This window comes from Delphinapterus leucas, chromosome 19 (assembly GCF_059928025.1).
Source record: "Delphinapterus leucas isolate spDelLeu-1000000601 "Yukka" chromosome 19, BTC_Dleu_Yukka2, whole genome shotgun sequence".
Classification (NCBI taxonomy): domain Eukaryota; kingdom Metazoa; phylum Chordata; class Mammalia; order Artiodactyla; family Monodontidae; genus Delphinapterus; species Delphinapterus leucas.
Window position 1 is genome coordinate 24,841,214 of NC_143147.1, and position 18,699 is coordinate 24,859,912.

Sequence of the window (18,699 nt, forward strand, 5' to 3'; positions counted from 1 at the left end):
ATTTTACAAATAAAAAATCTAATTCATTCCACCTTTGCCTACCTCAAAGGATTGTTATGGATCTCAAATGAGATAAGCTTAGTAATAATAGAGTGCCACCAAAAGTTAGGTGGTTTTGTTATTGCTGGCAATGTATTTATTTATTACATTTTGGAAGTTCCAGTATGGGGGACTGTTGGCTAATGTAATGTTGTTGTAACTGTTGGCCTTATGTAATGTTAAGATATTGTTATGAGGAATGGGATCAATGCAAAAGGGATGAAAATTATTTCTTTTTATTTTCTTTCTTCACACAGTAGGTATTATTAGTGCCACGGTTTACATTTATCATTTCTTTACTCTTGTTTAATTAGGAATATCTGTTCAATTTTGCTGTTTAGAGAGGAATTTGATGTATTACATGGTAGTTATTTCAAAAATTACAACTGCCATGTGACCACTCATTGTTTCCTTTTTTTTTTTTTTAATTTATTTTTATTTTTGGCTGCCTTGGGTCTTTGTTGCTGTGTGCGGGCTTTCTCTGGTTGTGGTGAGCAGGGGCTACTCTTCATTGCGGTTCGCGGGCTTCTCATTGGGTGGCTTCTCTTGTTTCAGAGCATGGGCTCTAGGCACGCAGGCTTCAGTAGTTGTGGAAGTCGGGCTCAGTAGTTGTGGCTCGTGGGCTCTAGAGCATAGGTTCAGTAGTTGTGGCACACGGGCCTAGTTGCTCCACGGCATGTGGGATCTTCCCAGATCAGGGCTCGAACCTGTGTCCCCTGCACTGGCAGGCGGATTCTTAACCACTGCGCCACCAGGGAAGTCCCACTCATTGTTTCTTTTGCTTTTTTTTCTCTTAAATAAGATAGTTAAATAAATCATAGCTTAATTTGTAAAATGGAGTGTATTTTCATATGTGGTGTGTGGAATCAGTAACGTTAATTAGGATCACTCAGGTTATAATACCTAAAAGTTTTCTATGATAGTTTAATTTAGTTTAAATTGTCTTTTTATTTTATTTATTTTATTTAATTCTTTTATAAGTTTATTTATTTGTATTTTTGGCTGTGTTGGGTCTTTGTTGCTGCGCGCAGGCTTTTCTCTAGTTGCGGCCAATGGGGGCTACTCTTTGTTGTGATGCGTGGGTTTCTCATTGTGGTGGCTTCTCTTGTTGTGGAGCACAGGCTCTAGGCACGCGGGCTTCAGCAGTGTGGCACGCAGGCTCAGTAGTTGTGGCTAACGGGTTCTAGAGCTCAGGCTCAGTAGTTGTGGTGCACAGGCTAAGTTGTTCCATGGCATGTGGGATCTTCCCAAACCAGGGCTTGAACCCGTGTCCCCTGCATTGGCAGACAGATTCTTAACCACTGCGCCACCAAGGAAGTCCAGAATTGTCATTTTAGCATAGTCCTTTGGGGCGTGGATAAGGAGTTTTTCTAAGTAATAGGGTCATTAAGCATAAGGCTTGTGTAGCCAGTTATCTTCTAGAAGAAATGAATTTTGATAATTTATTAATTTATTTGAGGATTATTTTAGATTAACATAAGTCTTCATTTGCAGAGTATCTTAAGCCTTCAACAAAATAGAATGAAAACTACATTTAAAAAATCTAATTTTTAAACACCAAATTAATTTAGGGGCTGAAGTATCCTTAATATGTCCTGTGCCCACATAGGTATAAATGTGCATTTTTTTTTAAAAAGTGTTTTATCATATAGTTTTCATATATATTTGCATCTGTGGTAAAGCATAAAAATAAGCATTTAAAAGAACAATAAATACTTGTAAAGATAAGTATTGGCAAAAGGGGCTAATATATGGATAAATTTACATAATCTGTTAACAAGTTTGATTAATAATATTCAAAGGCTTTTCCTTTTTTATATTTGTTTGCAAATGAAGGTTCCTCCCCGGGCAGAAGAAATCACCATTCCAGCTGATGTCACCCCTGAGAGAGTTCCAACGCACATTGTAGATTACTCAGGTAGTGAATGTCTTCTTGTAGGTGAAGCTGTAGAGTTAATTTAATAGTCCTTAAAAAGGTACTTAAATGAGCTTTAAAAAACGTTTTAAGAGGGGTGTTCCTTTTCTCTAGCAGTAAGTGATCATTTACTATTTTTGTGTTACCCCACACCCCACGAAAAGCAGTTCTCTGTCCCTAATTTACCAAGTTGGGTTCTGTAATAACGAAAAAGAAGGAGGGATGGCAAATGACCAGACAAATGATACCCTCCTTGGATTTGCATGTTTGCAGAGAGAAGTTCTGTGTTAATTTTGTTATCAGACATTCAGGCATGCTCTGATGATGTAGAAAGGTTCTAATTTGAAAAATTTTTGAGTTCTAAATTTGTTTTTTAATTTGTCAGACTTTGTCCTTAAAAAACAAAAAAAAGCTAAAACAGTTATCATCTTGCTTACAGTATATGATAATGGAAGCACATCTATATTGCTTTTAATAATGTAAAGTTTTTCTACACACTACTACTTTACTTTTTAGTCATTAAATTATTTTACTTTGTTCTGGGACTTCTTTTGGGAAGAAAGGGAAGTTGTAACAGGTGTACCACTCTGATGAGAGATGTTGATACTGGGGGAAGCTATATATGAAGGCAGGAGGTATATGGGAAATCTCTGTACCTTCCACTCAGTTTTGCTGTGAACCTAAAACTGCTCTAAAAAATGAAATCTATTTTTTAAAATGCGTATAACTACATTAGTAATACTTCGTTTTGCTGAGCTGGTATTCCATATATTCCAAAAGTGAAATACTTTGCAGTCTGATACATATGACTGTTGAACACTTAAAATGTGTCTGGTCTAAATTGAAATGTGCTCTAAGTATAAAATATAAGTGGATTTAGAAAATGGAAAAAGGAATGTACGATATCTCATTAATAATTTTTCTATTGATTACATATTGAAATTTTAATATTTTTGTTATTTTGGGTTAAATTAAAAAGTCATTTTACCTGTTCCTTTTTACTTTGTTTAAGGTGACTACTAGAAAATTAAAAATTTTATGTATGGCTTGTATCATATTTCTGTTGGACAGCACTGTACTAGAAGCTGAAGGGAGTTGGATGTTTTCTGCTACAATCAGTCTCATAACTAGCTTTATTTACAGAATTATTCTTTTTCAATATGTGTAGCCACATACTTAGATTCACTTTAGTATTAGACTTGAGGCCTTAACCCGTTGATTACTCAACATTTGAGAAGATATTTAAAATACGGCCAATTTTTTAGCATAAATTGAAATACCATGTATTCATTTGTGATATTAGTTTGTATGTCAGAAATAACATGCATTTTGGGGGGAAACAGTTAACGTAAAGTGATCTAAATTAATATGTCAATAATTGCTTTGGTCTTCATTTGTTTACTTCTCCATTCTAGCTATATATTGCACCTATCCCCTGCACCTGTGGGATTATAGGCATATCCATCCATTGAGATCCGTTCTAGCCAGAGATATGGGCCAGTGAGGGAATGTTTTTTTTTTTAAATTTATTTTGGCTGCGCCGGGTCTTAGTTGTGGCACTTGGGATCTTAGTTGTGGCACTTGGGATCTTTTAGTTGAGGCATGAGGGCTTCTTAGTTGCGGCAGGTGAACTCTTAGTTGGGGCATGCATGCGGGATCTAGTTCCCCAACCAGGGATCGAACCTGGGCCTCCTGCATTGGGAGTGCTGAGTCTTACTCAGTGGACCACCAGGGAAGTCCCCAGGGAATTCTTGACTCATTATCATGCTCCAGTTTTGCTTCTGAGGCCTTGTTAAGATTACTTCTATCTGCTGTCTAGATCTTAAGCTTATATTGCCCAGATTCTCACCTGGCTTTTTGACCCTGTGTGTATAGACTCTTTGGGCTTCTGACTCTCACTTGGGTTTCTGATCTCTTTTCCCAGTCCCTTCTCAACTCTAGATCAGATGCCGGCCCAGATTTATCACACAATGCCTTCTGCTCTTCCTTGCCTGAGTTATCTTCATGTAGACTTGTCTCTCAGTGCCAGCCAGCTTCCTTATCATAGTTCAACTCTGCTTTCTCTGGCTTGCCCTTGTCTTTGCCACTTGTCTGACACTACACCATGTAAATGACATGAGGGGTGAGGGATGTTTTGTGGGATGTTAGATGGGTGTTATATGGGTTTTAGCTTGGCCATTTGTTTTTATGAAAGTGTTTAAAATATGAAAAGAAATTTTTGACTTTGTTATTTGTAGAAGCAGAACAGAGTGATGAACAACTTCATCAAGAAATATCACAGGTAAGTTAAAAAAAAATAGTTCTAAGTTTTCTTGTGGGAAAACAGTGATGATTCTGTATCTACCATTTCATTCTCTCACTTACCAAGAGGACTTTTTCAGTTCTTTATTGTTACTGCTGACTTTGAGAATGTATTTTTGCTGTAAATCCTTTGGAACCTTTTCCTCTTAGAGGCATGCTAAGTGTTTTAGTTTTCCAATTTTGTTCTTTCTTTGGCCCAACTATATTAGCTAGTTGGTAATTAAATGCTACTTTTGTGTTATTTTAAAATGACATCAATTTAATTTTTCTTGTAGGCTAATGTTATCTGCATAGTTTATGCTGTTAACAACAAGCATTCTATTGATAAGGTATGAATGTATGACATTTTTTCACTATATTTTGTTAAATTTCAGTGGGGGCACTTTTATAATTGATCCTCAATTTAGAATTTTAGGGGTCAAAGTAGAGTATTTTTCAAAGAAGATCCTCATCGTGGCTTACTTCTTGTTAATTTTCATTTTAGGTAACCAGTCGATGGATTCCTCTCATAAATGAAAGAACAGACAAAGACAGCAGGTAGTTTTTTTCTCTCAAACTTCGTATATTGAAAATTTTCAAACTTAGAGGAAAGTTGCAAGAAATAGTACAATGAACATCTGTAAACTATTCACTTAGATCCACTAGTTAACAGTTTGCCATATGTGCTTTATAGGTCTGTCTGTTTACACACTCACACCTTTTTTGGGAGGAATTATTTGAGGCAGCGCATATATTTGAGAGCAAAGCAGAAAATAGAGCTCTGGTACTATAATGTGCCCTCTCTCTTGAGTTGCCCTTTTGAGGATTGGCAATACCCTAAGTCATTGATTGCTCACCATGTGGTATATGTAAGAGCACAGGACTTGGAGGAAAATGAGTGACCTTGGAAATCTGGCTTGGCCTCTTATGAGCTCTAAAACTTCATTGAGCCTTAGTTTCCTCATCTGTAAGTGGGTAATACTTCTCTTGGCTACATGTGGTTATTTTGAGAATCCAGTGAAATATAATGCATGTATAAGTGCTTTATAAGTTCTCTAAAAATCTTTATAGAGATCTTCATTTAGGAATTCATGCAGGGAGATTTCTTTGAAATTCTTTGGAAGATATATGTATGATAGGGAAAAAGCAAATTCTGTTTTCTTCTAAGCAGATTGGTGGTCCTAGGTATAAATGTTTTGAGCTTTAAATGGAAACAAAACATTCTTGTGGTATTGTTTAATTGAACATGTTATTTGTGAAGCATTTGAGTCTTTTTCAAAAAAATTTTTATTGCGATATAATTGACATAAAATTATGTTGGTTTCAGGTGTATAACATCATGATTCAGTATTTGTATACGTTGTGAAATGGTCACCACAATAAATCTAGTTACTATCTGTCATCATACACAGTTAACTTTTAAATTTTTTTTTTTTTTTTTTTTTTTTTTTGGTACGCGGTCATCTCACTGTTGTGGCCTCTCCCGTTGCGGAGCACAGGCTCTGGATGCGCAGGCTCAGCGGCCATGGCTCACGGGCCCAGCCACTCCGTGGCATGTGGGATCCTCCCGGACCGGGGCACGAACCTGTGTCCCCTGCATTGGCAGGCAGACTCCCGACCACTGCGCCACCAGGGAAGCTCCCACAGTTAACTTTTAGTATTTACTCTCTTGGCTACTTTCAAGTATGCTCCACAATATTATTGACTATAGTCACCATGCTGAGCTTTACATCCCTGTGGCTTATTCATCTTATAACCGAAAGTTTGTACCTCTTGACCCCCTTCACCTGTTTCACCGACTCCCACCTCCCACCCACTTCTCTGGCAAGCACCATTCTGTTCTCTGTATCTATGATTTTGGTTTTTTTTTTAGATTCCACATATAAGTGAAATCATACGGTATTTGTTTTTCGCTGTCTGACTTAACTGTGCTTAGCCTAATTCCCTCAAGGTCCATCCATGTTGTTGAAAACGGCAAGATTCCATTCTTTTTTATTGCTGAATAATATTCCATTGTATATATATTCACCACATCTTCTTTATCTATTTATCCATTGATGGACACCTAGGTTGTTTCCATATCTTGGCTATTGTAAATAGTGCTGTAAATGAACATGGGGGTACATATATCTTTTCAAATTAGTGTTTTTGTTTTCTTTAGATAAATACCCAGAAATGGAATTGATGGATTGTGTGGTAGTTCTATTTTTAATTTTTTGAGGAACCTCCATAGTGATTGCACCAATTTACATTCCTACCAGCAGTGCACAGAGGTATATGAGGGTTCCGTTTTCTCCACATCCTCACCAACACTTCTTATTTCTTATCTTTTTGATAATAGCCATTCCACCAGGTATGAGGTGATATGTCATTGTAGTTTTGATTTGCATTCCCCTGATGATTAGTGATGTTGAACATCTTTTCAGGTGCCTTTTGGCCATCTGTATGACATTTTTTGGGAAAAATCTGTATTCAGATCCTCTGCCCATTTTTAAATCAGATTTTTGGGGGTTTTTTGCTGTTGAGTTTTATGAGTTCTTTGTATAATTTGGATAGTAACTTCTTATCTGATATATGATTTACAAATAATTTTCCCCCATTCAGTAGGTTGTCTTTTAATTTTGTAGATGATTTCATTTGCTGTGTAGAAATAGAAATTTTTAGTTTGATATAGTCCCACTTGTTTATTTTTGCTCTTGTTGCCAGATCCACAAATTCATCACCAAGACCAGTGTCAAGTAACTTATGCCTGTATTTTCTTCTTGAAGTTTTATGGTTTCAGGTCTTACATTCAGGTCTTTGATCAAAATGGTCTTACATCCATTTTGAGTTAGTTTTTGTGTATGGTGTAAGATAGTGGTCTAGTTTCATTCTTTTGCATGGGGCTGTCCACTTTTCCCAATACCATTTGTGGAAAAGACCATCCTTTCCCTATTATATATTCCTGCCTCCTTTGTCATAAATTAATTGACCATATTGTTTGGGTTCCATTGATCTATGTATTTGTTTTAATGTGAATACCATACTGTTTTGATTACTATAGCTTTGTTATGTAGTTTGAAATCAGGGCACATGGTGCCTACAGATTTTTTGTTCTTTTTCAAAATTGCTTTGGCTATTCAGGGTCTTTTGTAGTTTCATCCAATAGGATTATTTGCTGTATTTCTGTGAAAAATGTCATTGGAATTTTGATAAGGATTGCATTGAATCTGTATATTGCTTTGGGTAATATGGACATTTTCACAATATTAATTCTTCCAGTTCATGAGCACAGAATATTTTTCTGTTTCTTTGTGTCTTCTTCAGTTTCTTTCATCAATAACATACAGTTTTCAGTGTCTTTCACCTCCTTGGTTAAATTTATTCCTAGGTATTTCATTCTTTTTGATGCAATTGTAAATGGGATTGTTTTCCTAATTTCTCTTTCTCATAGTTTGTTGTTAGTGTATAGAAATGCAACCAAATTTTGTGTATTGATTTTGTACCCCACCACTTTACTGAATTTGTCTGTTCTAACAGTTTTTTGGTGAAGTCTTTAGGGTTTTCTATATATAAAATCATGTCCTCTGCAAATAGTGACAGTTTTAGGTGCCTTTTATTTCTTTTTCTTGCCTAATTTTTCTGGCAAGTACTTCCAATATTTTGTTGAAAAAAAGTGGGGAGAGTGGGCATTCTTGTCTTGTGCTTTGAGTCTTTTTAAATGTTAGGAAAACCAGGCTAATATCTATATATTATTCACATCTGGCCCTTTACTTCATTTTTTAGATTTCTTTTTTAGTTGGGCATTTTCATGCCTTGAAACTCTAAAGATCTGTTTCTAAACAGATGAACATGGTGACTCACCCTCTCACGTATTTACTTTGTGACTGAGATGGCATTGTATGTGCTACATCTTGCATCTCTGATGGCTTCTCTTTATCATTGTTTTATCATTAGCATTGTTTTAAAGTCACTTTGTAGTGACTTACTGACAAAGCTGAAAGGAGCTCTCTAGAGCTATACTGTCCAAGGCAGTAGCTTCTAGTCAGTTGTGGCAATTTAAGTAAAATGAAATAAAACGAAAAATTCAGTTTCTTGGACACAGCCACATTTCAAGTGCTTGATAGCCACTTGTGGCTAGAGGTTACAGGAATGGACAGTACAAATAAAGATCATTTCTGTCATCACAGAAGGTTGTATTGGACAGGACTGCCTTGGAGGAAACGATGCCTGTATGCTCCTGACACTTGTTTTTCTTGCTGATTACTTGAACTGTTTCCAGGAGGGACTCTTCAGAGGAGTCAGTTTTGCCAGGATCTATCAAGCACTAGTTTGAACAACTGAATTTTTAAAATGGGCTCTACTACGACAGCTTCCTAAACTGCTCTTTAGAAACTAGCTGGCTAGTCTTGTGGCCCTTTTAGTTTGCCATCTGAAAGTGGCTTTCAGTATTTGGAGATCTCTAATTGTGCTTTCTCAGGGGTGGCTATACTTTTACCCCTCCCTGAATCATGTGAGCATATTTATTTCTCTTGTGGTTGATTTGTTCCAAGGTGATCTATTTCTTTAGTGTATGGACTTCACATTTTCCCAATACCCTCTTTCGTGGGCCTCATACCTTAAGTTTATATTTGTTACACATATGTTCTTACTTAGGACTTCCTTGTACCATTATCACAGTGCTCCTTAGTCAGATGTGCCCATCACTGTCGCCTGGAGTACTTTAAAACAATATAGATGCCTTTGCTCCACCCTTTGAGTTTTAGAATCAGTAGGTTTGGAGTAGGGCTTGGACATGTGTATTTTTTTTTTAAGATCCATAAATTATTCTGAGCCACGTTTGGTTGTAAAGCACCACATTTTTGGAAACCCTTCTGGCTCTATTAACAATCTATATTTGGGTTATGAAGTGGGCCAGTCCTTTTACACATAATAACCACACTAGGTGGTTAAATAAATGCTTGCAAGTATTTCTTTTGCAATCTGGAGTTCCAGCAAGATGATTTGCTTTCCCTTTAAGCTCTCTTGTGGGATGTACAAATAATTGTTCTCCACTGGGCTAGTACTCCTTGGTAATCCCCATTCAGATTTCTGATAGGCCTGTCAGATTTAATTTGTTTAAAACAAAATCCTTAATTCCCTGCCTACTCCCCACTGCCCGCTCCGCAGATTTCTAAGTCTTTTCTGTCTCAGAAGCTCTACGCATTTTGTCCAGACAAAAAATCTGTTTACTTTTCTTGATTTCTGTTTTCCTTCAATCTCCATATCTAATCTACCCATTGCTCCTGTTTCTTCTACTTCTAAAATATATCTCAAATCTGAATATTTCCTCTTCACCTTCATTGCCCTAATCCAAGATATCACATAAAAAAACTTTTTTTTTTTTTTGCTGTACGCGGGCCTCTCACTGTTGTGGCCTCTCCCGTTGCGGAGCACAGGCTCTGGACGCACAGGCTCAGCGGCCATGGCTCACGGGCCCAGCCGCTCCGCGGCCATGTGGGATCTTCCCGGACCGGGGCACGAACCCGTGTCCCCTGCATCGGAAGGCGGACTCTCAACCACTGCGCCACCAGGGAAGCCCAAAAAAACTTTTTTATTATTGAAAAAAAATCAAACATATACAGAAGTAGAGAGAATAGTATAACGAATCCCTCTGTATCAGTCATCCAGCTTCAGTAATTAACAACTCATGGCCAGTGTTGTTTCATTTATTACCCCTCCCCTTGGGATCATTTTGAACAAATCAGATACCATATTGTACTGTAAATATTTCAGTATGTATCTCTCAAAGATAACAAATGACTGCATTTTAAAATATCATTTGGATCATATCATTCACCTACTTATAACCCTTCTGTGGCTTCCCTTTTTACACTTAAAATAAACCACACACTCTTTACTGCAGCTGTAATTCCTTTTGTGTCTGGCCTTTGCTCCTCTCTCCAACTCCATTTCATACCTCTTCCCCTTGGACCAGTACTCTTCAGCCACTCTGGCATTTTTCTGTTCTTTGGACTCATGGGAATGTTCTTTCAGTTTGGGGCTTTTGCACATGCTGTCCCTTCTTCCCAGCCAGCTCTTTCTTGGATTTTCACATAACAGATTCCATTTCATCCTTCACTCCTTGGCTCAAATGCCACCTTGTCAGAGAGATTTTCCGTGATTACCATGTAGAGTTAGCCCCCTCCCATTACTTTATCCCATATACCTGTTTATTTCCTTCATTGCACTTACAGAATTGGAAAGTGTCTTGTTTGTTTATTTGCTTATTGTCCATTTTCTGATTTTCACTATGAGAGTGAGCAGGGACCTTTTCTGTCTTGTGTCTGTAATGCTTAGAACAGTCCCTGGCTTATAATAGGAACTCAGTAAATATTTGCTGATTATGAACATGCTTTCCAGGGTGCTTGGGCTGACTAAGATAGAGGGTTCATATTGAGGAGATTAAGTAAATCTTATTAGTTAGACTAGGTTACAATGTACATTAAAATATAAATCTAATGTCTTTTGCCTTCCTTATTATTACAATGTGCCCTGTTTATTTCAGGCTGCCTTTGATATTGGTTGGGAACAAATCTGATCTGGTGGAATACAGTAGTATGGAGACCATCCTTCCTATTATGAACCAGTACACAGAAATAGAAACCTGTGTGGAGGTATGCCTTATCATTGGATTTTGAAATTTACAGTTGGTGAATTCTCACTAAATTGAGGTTCAGAATAGGAGGGAGGGAAGATGTGGGGTGGAATAAATTTGTTTGTGAAGTCTTGTAAACCAAATAAAACAGAGAACTTGGAGATGGCCTCTGAGCTCTTTGTAAACAGTCATATTGTGATATCCAGTAAGAAAAATGCACTTTTTTCAGTTTCTTCAAGGAATGTTTATAGTTTAAAAAATATTTTTAGCTCTCATGATTGCTTTCAGAGTGAAAAATTTTAAACTTTCTTTTCAGTGTTCAGCAAAAAATCTGAAGAACATATCGGAGCTCTTCTATTATGCACAGAAAGCTGTTCTTCATCCTACAGGGCCCCTGTACTGCCCAGAGGAGAAAGAGGTAAACCCTCCATCCCATCAGGCTGTGTTAGTAGGGGCTGGAATGTGTAGGTAGTAACTCTGTTATGAAAACGATTTTTAGTAACTCTGAAGTATTCATCTAAACTGCTAAAATTAAAATTTATTGCTTACTATACTGTTATATTTTCTAGGTACTTTTCTTCAAAGACATTCATGTTAAATAGTCAGAATAATATTCCAGATCAAATATTATTTCAGGAAGTGCCATTAAAACAAACAGGAGAATTGGCAATTGTAACAACAAAAAGTCCAAAGACTTAACTAATGGTCTACTTGCTTTGCTACAATTAAATCCACAAATCTGTGGGATGAATTGGGAGATTGGGATTGACATATATCCACTAATATGTATAAAATAGATAACTAATAAGAAAGTGCTGTATAAAACATAAATAAATAAAGTAATATTCAAATCAAAAAAAAATCCACAAACTTAAAAACACATACAAGCAAAAAACTTGTGTAATTATTTGAAATGGGTACAATATGTAATACAATTTGAATAATCCCTTTTGTTCCATAGCTTAGAAACACAGTAATTCCTTAATGAAATATTTAAAATTTAACAATATTTTACCGTAGACTTTTTTTTTTTTTTTTTTTGCGGTACACAGGCCTCTCACTGTTGTGGCCTCTCCTGTTCCAATGTGCAGGCTCAGCGGCCATGGCTCACGGGCTTAGTTGCTCCGCGGTATGTGGGATCCTCCTGGACTGGGGCACGAACCCATGTCCCCTGCATCGGCAGGCGGACTCTCAACCACTGCACCACCAGGGAGGCCCTACCATAGACTTTTAAAATTAATTTTTAAATTGAGATGTAACTCACATACCATAAAGTTCACCCTTTTGAAGTGTCCTCTTCAGTGATTTTTAACGTATTCACAAAATTGTGTGTCCATCCTCACTGCCTGTCTCCAGAGCGTTTCAAAAGAAACCTTTTACCCACTAGCAGTCACTCCCATTCCCCCCTTCTTCCTTACCCCAGCTTTTGGCAACCAGTAATCTTCTTTCTGTCTCTATGGATTTGCATATTCTGGACATTTCATATAAATGGAATCATACAATATGTGGTCTTCTGTGTCTGGCTTCTTTTATTTATTTATTTATTTTTGGATTTTATTTTTTATACAGCAGGTTCTTATTAGTCATCCATTTTATACACATCAGTGTGTACATGTCAATCCCAATCTCCCAATTCATCCTACTACCACCCCCACCCCCACTTCCCCCCTTGGTGTCCATACGTTTGTTCTCTACATCTGTGTCTCTATTTCTGCCCTGCAGACCAGTTCATCTGTACCACTTTTCTAGGTTCCACATGTATGCGTTAATATACGATATTTGTTTTTCTCTTTCTGACTTACTTCACTCTGTATGACAGTCTCTAGATCCATCCACATCTCTGCAAATGACCCAATTTCATTCCTTTTTATGGCTGAGTAATATTCCATTGTATATATGTACCACATCTTCTGTATCCATTCATCTGCCAATGGGCATTTAGGTTGCTTCCATGACCTGGCTATTGTAAATACTGCTGCAATGAACATTGGGGTCCATGTGTCTTTTTGAATTATGGTTTTCTCTGGGTATATGCCCAGTAGTGGGATTGCTGGGTCCTATGGTAATTCTATTTTTCGTTTTTTAAGGAACCTCCATACTGTTCTCCATAGTGGCTGTATCAGTTTACATTCCCACCAACAGTGCAAGAGGGTTCCCTTTTCTCCACACCCTCTCCAGCATTTGTTGTTTGTAGATTTTCTGATGATGCCCATTCTAACTGGTGTGAGGTGATACCTCATAGTAGTTTTGATTTGCATTTCTCTAATAATTAGTGATGTTGAGCAGCTTTTCATGTGCTTCTTGGCCATCTGTATGTCTTCTTTGGAGAAATGTCTATTTAGGCCTTCTGCCCATTTTTGGATTGGGTTGTTTGTTTTTTTAATATTGAGCTGCATGAGCTGTTTATAGATTTTGGAGATTAATCCTTTGTCAGTTGATTTGTTTGTAAATATTTTCTCCCATTCTGAGGGTTGTCTTTTTGTCTTGTTTGTAGTTTCCTTTGCTGTGCAAAAGCTTTTAAGTTTCATTAGGTCCCACTTGTTTATTTTTGTTTTTATTTCCATTACTCTAGGAGGTGGATCAAAAAAGATCTTGCTGTGATTTATGTCAAAGAGTGTTCTTCCTATGTTTTCCTCTAAGAGGTTTATAGTGTCTGGTCTTACATTTAGGTCTCTAATCCATTTTGAGTTTATTTTTGTATATGGTGTTAGAGAGTGTTCTAATTTCATTCTTTTACATGTAGCTGTCCAGTTTTCCCAGGACCACTTATTGAAGAGACTGTCTCTTCTCCATTGTATATCCTTGCCTCCTTTGTCATAGATTAATTGACCATAGGTGCGTGGCTTTATCTCTGGGCTTTCTATCCTGTTACATTGACCTATATTTCTGTTTTTGTGCCAGTACCCTATTGTCTTGATTACTGTAGCTTTGTAGTATAGTCTGAAGTCTGGGAGTCTGATTCCTCCAGCTCTTTTTTTTTTACCTCAAGACTACTTTGGCTATTCGGGGTCTTTTGTGTCTCCATACAAATTTTAAGATTTTTTGTTCTAGTTCTTTAGAAAATGCCACTGGTAATTTGATAGGGATTGCATTGAATCTGTAGATTGCTTTGGGTGGTATAGTCATTTTCACAGTATTGATTCTTCCAATCCAAGAACATGGTATATCTCTCCATCTGTTTTTGTCATCTTTGATGTCTTTCATCAGTGTCTTATAGTTTTCTGCATACAGGTCTTTTACCTCCTTAGGTAGGTTTATTCCTAGGTATTTTATTCTTTTTGTTGCAATGGTGAATGGGATTATTTCCTTAATTTCTTTTTCTGATCTTTCGTTGTTAGTGTATAGGAATGCAAGAGATTTCTGTGCATTAATTTTGTATCCTGCAACTTTACCAAATTCATTGATTAGCTCTAGTAGTTTTCTGGTGGCATCTTTAGGACTCTCTATGTATAGTATCATGTTATCTGCAAACAGTGACAGTTTTACTTCTTCTTTTCCAATTTGTTTCCTTGTATTTCTTTTTCTTCTCTGATTGCCGTGGCTAGGACTTCCGAAACTATGTTGAATAATAGTGGCGAGAGTGGACATCCTCGTTTTGTTCCTGTTCTTAGAGGAAATGCTTTCAGTTTTTCACCATTGACAGTGATGTTTGCTGTGGGTTTGTCGTATATGGCCTTTATTATGTTGAGGTAGGTTCCCTGTGTGCCCACTTTTTGGAGAGTTTTTATCATAAATGGGTGTTGAATTTTGTCAAAAGCTTTTTCTGAATCTATTGAGATGATCACGTGGTTTTTATTCTTCAATTTGTTAATATGGTGTATCACATTGATTGATTTGCATATATTGAAGAATCCTTGCATCCCTGGGATAGATCCCACTTGATCATGGTGTATGATCCTTTTAATGTGTTGATGGATTCTGTTTGCGAGTATTTTGTTGAGGATTTTTGCATGTATATTTATCAGTGATATTGGTCTGTAATTTTCTTTTTTTGTAGTATCTTTGTCTGGTTTTGGTATCAGGGTGATGGTGGCCTTATAGAATGAGTTTTGGAGTGTTCCTTCCTCTGTAATTTCTTGGAAGAGTTTGAGAAGGTCGGGTGTTAGCTCTTCTCTACAAGTTTGATAGAATTCACCTGTGAAGCCACCTGGTCCTGGACTTTTGTTTGTTGGAAGATTTTTTTTTTTTTTTTTTTTGCAGTTCGCGGGCCTCTCACTGTTGTGGCCTCTCCCGTCGCGGAGCACAGGCTCCGGACGCGCAGGCTCAGCGGCCATGGCTCACGGGCCTAGCCGCTCCGCGGCATGTGGGATCTTCCCAAACCAGGGCACGAACCCGTGTCCCCTGCATCAGCAGGCGGACTCTCAACCACTGCGCCACCAGGGAAGCCCTGTTGGAAGATTTTTAATCACAGTTTCAATTTCATTACTTGTGATTGGTCTGTTCATATTTTCTATTTCTTCCTGGTTCAGTCTTAGAAGGTTATACCTTTCTAAGAATTGGTGCATTTCTTCCAGGTTGTCCATTTTATTGGCATAGAGTTGCTTGTAGTAGTCTCTTATGATGCTTTGTATTTCTCTGGTGTCCATTGTGACTTCTCCTTTTTCGTTTCTTTTTTTTTTTTTTTTTCTTTTTGCGGTACGCTGGCCTCTCACTGTTGTGGCCTCTCCTGTTGCGGAGCACAGGCTCCAGATGTGCAGGCTCAGCAGCCATGGCTCACAGGACTAGCTGCTCCGCGGCATGTGGGATATTCCAGGACCAGGGCACGAACCCATGTCCCCTGCATTGGCAGGCGGACTCTCAACCACTGCGCCACCAGGGAAGTCCTCATTTCTGATTTTATTGATTTGAGTACTCTCCCTCTTTTTCTTGATGAGTCTGGCTAAAGGATTACCATTTTGTTTATCTTCTCAAAGAACCGGCTTTTAGTTTTATTGATCTTTGCTGTTGTTTTCTTTGTTTGCATTTCATTTATTTCTGCTCTGATCTTTATCATTTCTTTCCGTCTGTTAACTTGGGGTTTTGTTTGTTCTTCTTTCTCTAGTTCCTTTAGGTGTAAGTTTAGATTGATTATTTGAGATTTTTCTTGTTTCCTGAGGTAGGCTTGTATTGCTATAAACTTCTCTCTTAGAACTGCTTTTGCTGCATCCCATAGGTTTTGGGTCATCGTGTTTTCATTGTCGCTTGTCTCTAAGTATTTTTTGATTTCCCCTTTGACTTCTTCAGTGATCTCTTGGTTGTTTAGTAACGTATTATTTAGCCTCCATGTGTTTGTGTTTTTTACGTTTTATTCCCTGCAATTGATTTCTAATCTCATAGCGTTGTGGTCAGAAAAGATGCTTTATATGATTTCAATTTTCTTAAATTTACTGAGGCTTGATTTGTGACCCAGGATGTGATCTATCCTGGAGAATTTTCTGTGTGCACTTGAAAAGAAAGTGTAATCTGTTGTTTTTGGATGGAATATCCTATAAATATCAATTAAATCTATCTGGTCTATTGTGTCATTTAAAGCTTGTGTTTCCTTATTAATTTTCTGTCTGGATGGTCTGTCCATTGGCGTAAGTGAGGTTTAAAGCCCCCACTGTTGTTGTGTTAGTGTTGATTTCCTCTTTTACAGCTGTTAGCTTTATGTATTGAGGTGCTTCTTTGTTGCATGCATATATATTTATAATTGTTATATCTTCTTCTTGGATTGATCCCTTTATCATTATGTAGTGTCCTTCCTTGTCTCTTGTAACATTCTTTATTTTAAAGTCTATTTTATCTGATATGAGTATTGCTACTCCAGCTTTCTTTTGATTTCCATTTGCATGGAATATCTTTTTCCATCCCCTCACTTTCAGTCTGTATGTGTCCCTAGGTCTGAAGTGGGTCTCTGGTAGCCAGCATATATATGGGTCTTGTTTTTGTATTCATTCAGCGAGCCTGTGTCTTTTGGTTGGAGCATTTAATCCATTCACGTTTAAGGTAATTATCAATATGTATGTTCCTGTTACCATTTTCTTAATTGTTTTGGGTTTGTTTTTGTAGGTCCTTTTCTTCTCTTGTGTTTCCTACCTAGAGAAGTTCCTTTAGCATTTGTTGCAGAGCTGGTTTGGTGGTGCTGAATTCTCTTAGCTTTTGCTTGTCTGTAAAGCTTTTGATTTCTCCATCGAATCTGAACGAGATCCTTGCTGGGTAGAGTAATCTTGGTTGTAGGTTCTTCCCTTTCATCACTTTAAATATATCGTGCCACTCCCTTCTGGCTTGTAATGTTTCTGCTGAGAAATCAGCTGTTAACCTTATGGCAGTTCCCTTGTATGTTATTTGTCATTTTTCCCTCGTTTTCAATAATTTTTCTTTGTCTTTAATTTTTGTCAATTTGATTACTGTGTGTCTCGGCATGTTTCTCCTTGGGTTTATCTTGCCTGGGACTCTCCGCACTTCCTGCACTTGGGTGGCTATTTCCTTTCCCATGTTAGGGAAGTTTTTGACTATAATCTCTTCAAATATTTTCTCTGGTCCTTTCTCTCTCTCTTCTCCTTCTGGGACCCCTATAATGCGAATGTTGTTGTGTTTCATGTTGTCCCAGAAGTCTCTTAGGCTGTCTTCATTTCTTTTCATTCTTTTTTCTTTGTTCTGTTCCGCAGCAGTGAATTCCACCATTCTGTCTTCCAGGTCACTTATCCGTTCTTCTGCCTCAGTTATTCTGCTATTGATTGCTTCTAGTATATTTTTCATTTCAGTTATTGTATTGTTCATCTCTGTTTGTTCATTCTTTAATTCTTCTAGGTGTTTGTTCTTTAATTCTTCCCAGTCTTTGTTAAACATTTCTTGCATCTTCTCGATCTTTGCCTCCGATTCTTTTTCCGAGGTCCTGGATCATCTTCACTGTCATTATTCTGAATTCTTTTTCTGGAAGGTTGCCTAGCTCCACTTCATTTAGTTGTTTTTCTGGGGTTTTATCTTGTTCCTTCATCTGGTACAAAGTCCTCTGCCTTTTCATTTTGTCTGTCTTCCTGTGAATGTGGTTTTCCTTCCACAGGCTGCAAAATTGTAGTTCTTCTTGCTTCTGCTGTCTGCCCTCTGGTGGATGAGGCTATCTAAGAGTCTTGTGCCTATTTATTTTTTTTAATCAATTAATTAATTAATTAATTTTTGGCTGCATTGGGTTTTTGTTGCTGCGCATGGCTTTCTCTAGTTGTGGCAAATGGGGGCTACTCTTTGTTGTGGTGCATGGGTTTCTCATGGTGGTGCCTTCTCTTGTGGAGTACGGGCTCTAGGCATGCGGGCTTCGGTAGTTGTGGCACGCAGGCTCAGTAGTTGTGGCTCGTGGGCTGTAGAGCACAGGCTCAGTAGCTGTGGCGCACGGGCTTAGTTGCTCTGTGGCATGTGGGATCTTCCTAGACCAGGGCTTGAACCCATGTCCCCTGCATTGGCAGGCAGATGCTTAACCACTGCGCCACCAGGGAAGTCCCTGTGTCTGGCTTCTTTCACTTAGTGTAACGTTTTCAAGGTACATCCATCCACGTTGTAGCATTATTAGTACTTCATTCCTTTTTATGGTCAAATGATACTTCATTTTATGGATATACCACATTTTGTTTATCCATTCATCTGTTGTTGGATATTTGGGTTGCTTCCACTTTTTGGCTATCATAAAAGAGCTGCTAAGAACATTCGCACATAAGTTTGAACCCCTGTTTTGAGTGTCTATTTAGCAGTGGAATTGCTAGGTCACATGGTAATTTTGTTTTACTTACCAAGGAACCACTAAACTATATGAAAGTCCCAACTTCTCCACACCTTTTCCAACACTTGTTATTCCCCAGCCCCCACGTCTGTTTGTCTGTTTATAGCTATCCTGGTA

At 37.8% G+C, this 18,699-nt stretch overlaps 1 protein-coding gene across 9 annotated transcripts in view; it reads left to right on the forward strand.

Moving 5' to 3' along the window:
- Positions 1-18,699, forward strand: part of RHOT1 (ras homolog family member T1) — an 83,525-nt gene that overhangs the window by 11,961 nt on the left and 52,865 nt on the right. For all 9 annotated transcript variants that reach the window (XR_016388906.1, XR_016388907.1, XR_016388908.1 and 6 more), the window contains exons 3-8: positions 1,876-1,957; positions 4,192-4,235; positions 4,531-4,584; positions 4,740-4,792; positions 10,761-10,869; positions 11,167-11,268. Coding sequence is in view for 5 of the 9 variants with exons in the window: in XM_089900785.1 (XP_089756911.1) it covers positions 1,876-1,957; positions 4,192-4,235; positions 4,531-4,584; positions 4,740-4,792; positions 10,761-10,869; positions 11,167-11,268 (444 nt within the window). In the remaining 4 variants the exon portion in view is untranslated. The remainder of the gene's footprint in view (positions 1-1,875; positions 1,958-4,191; positions 4,236-4,530; positions 4,585-4,739; positions 4,793-10,760; positions 10,870-11,166; positions 11,269-18,699) is intronic.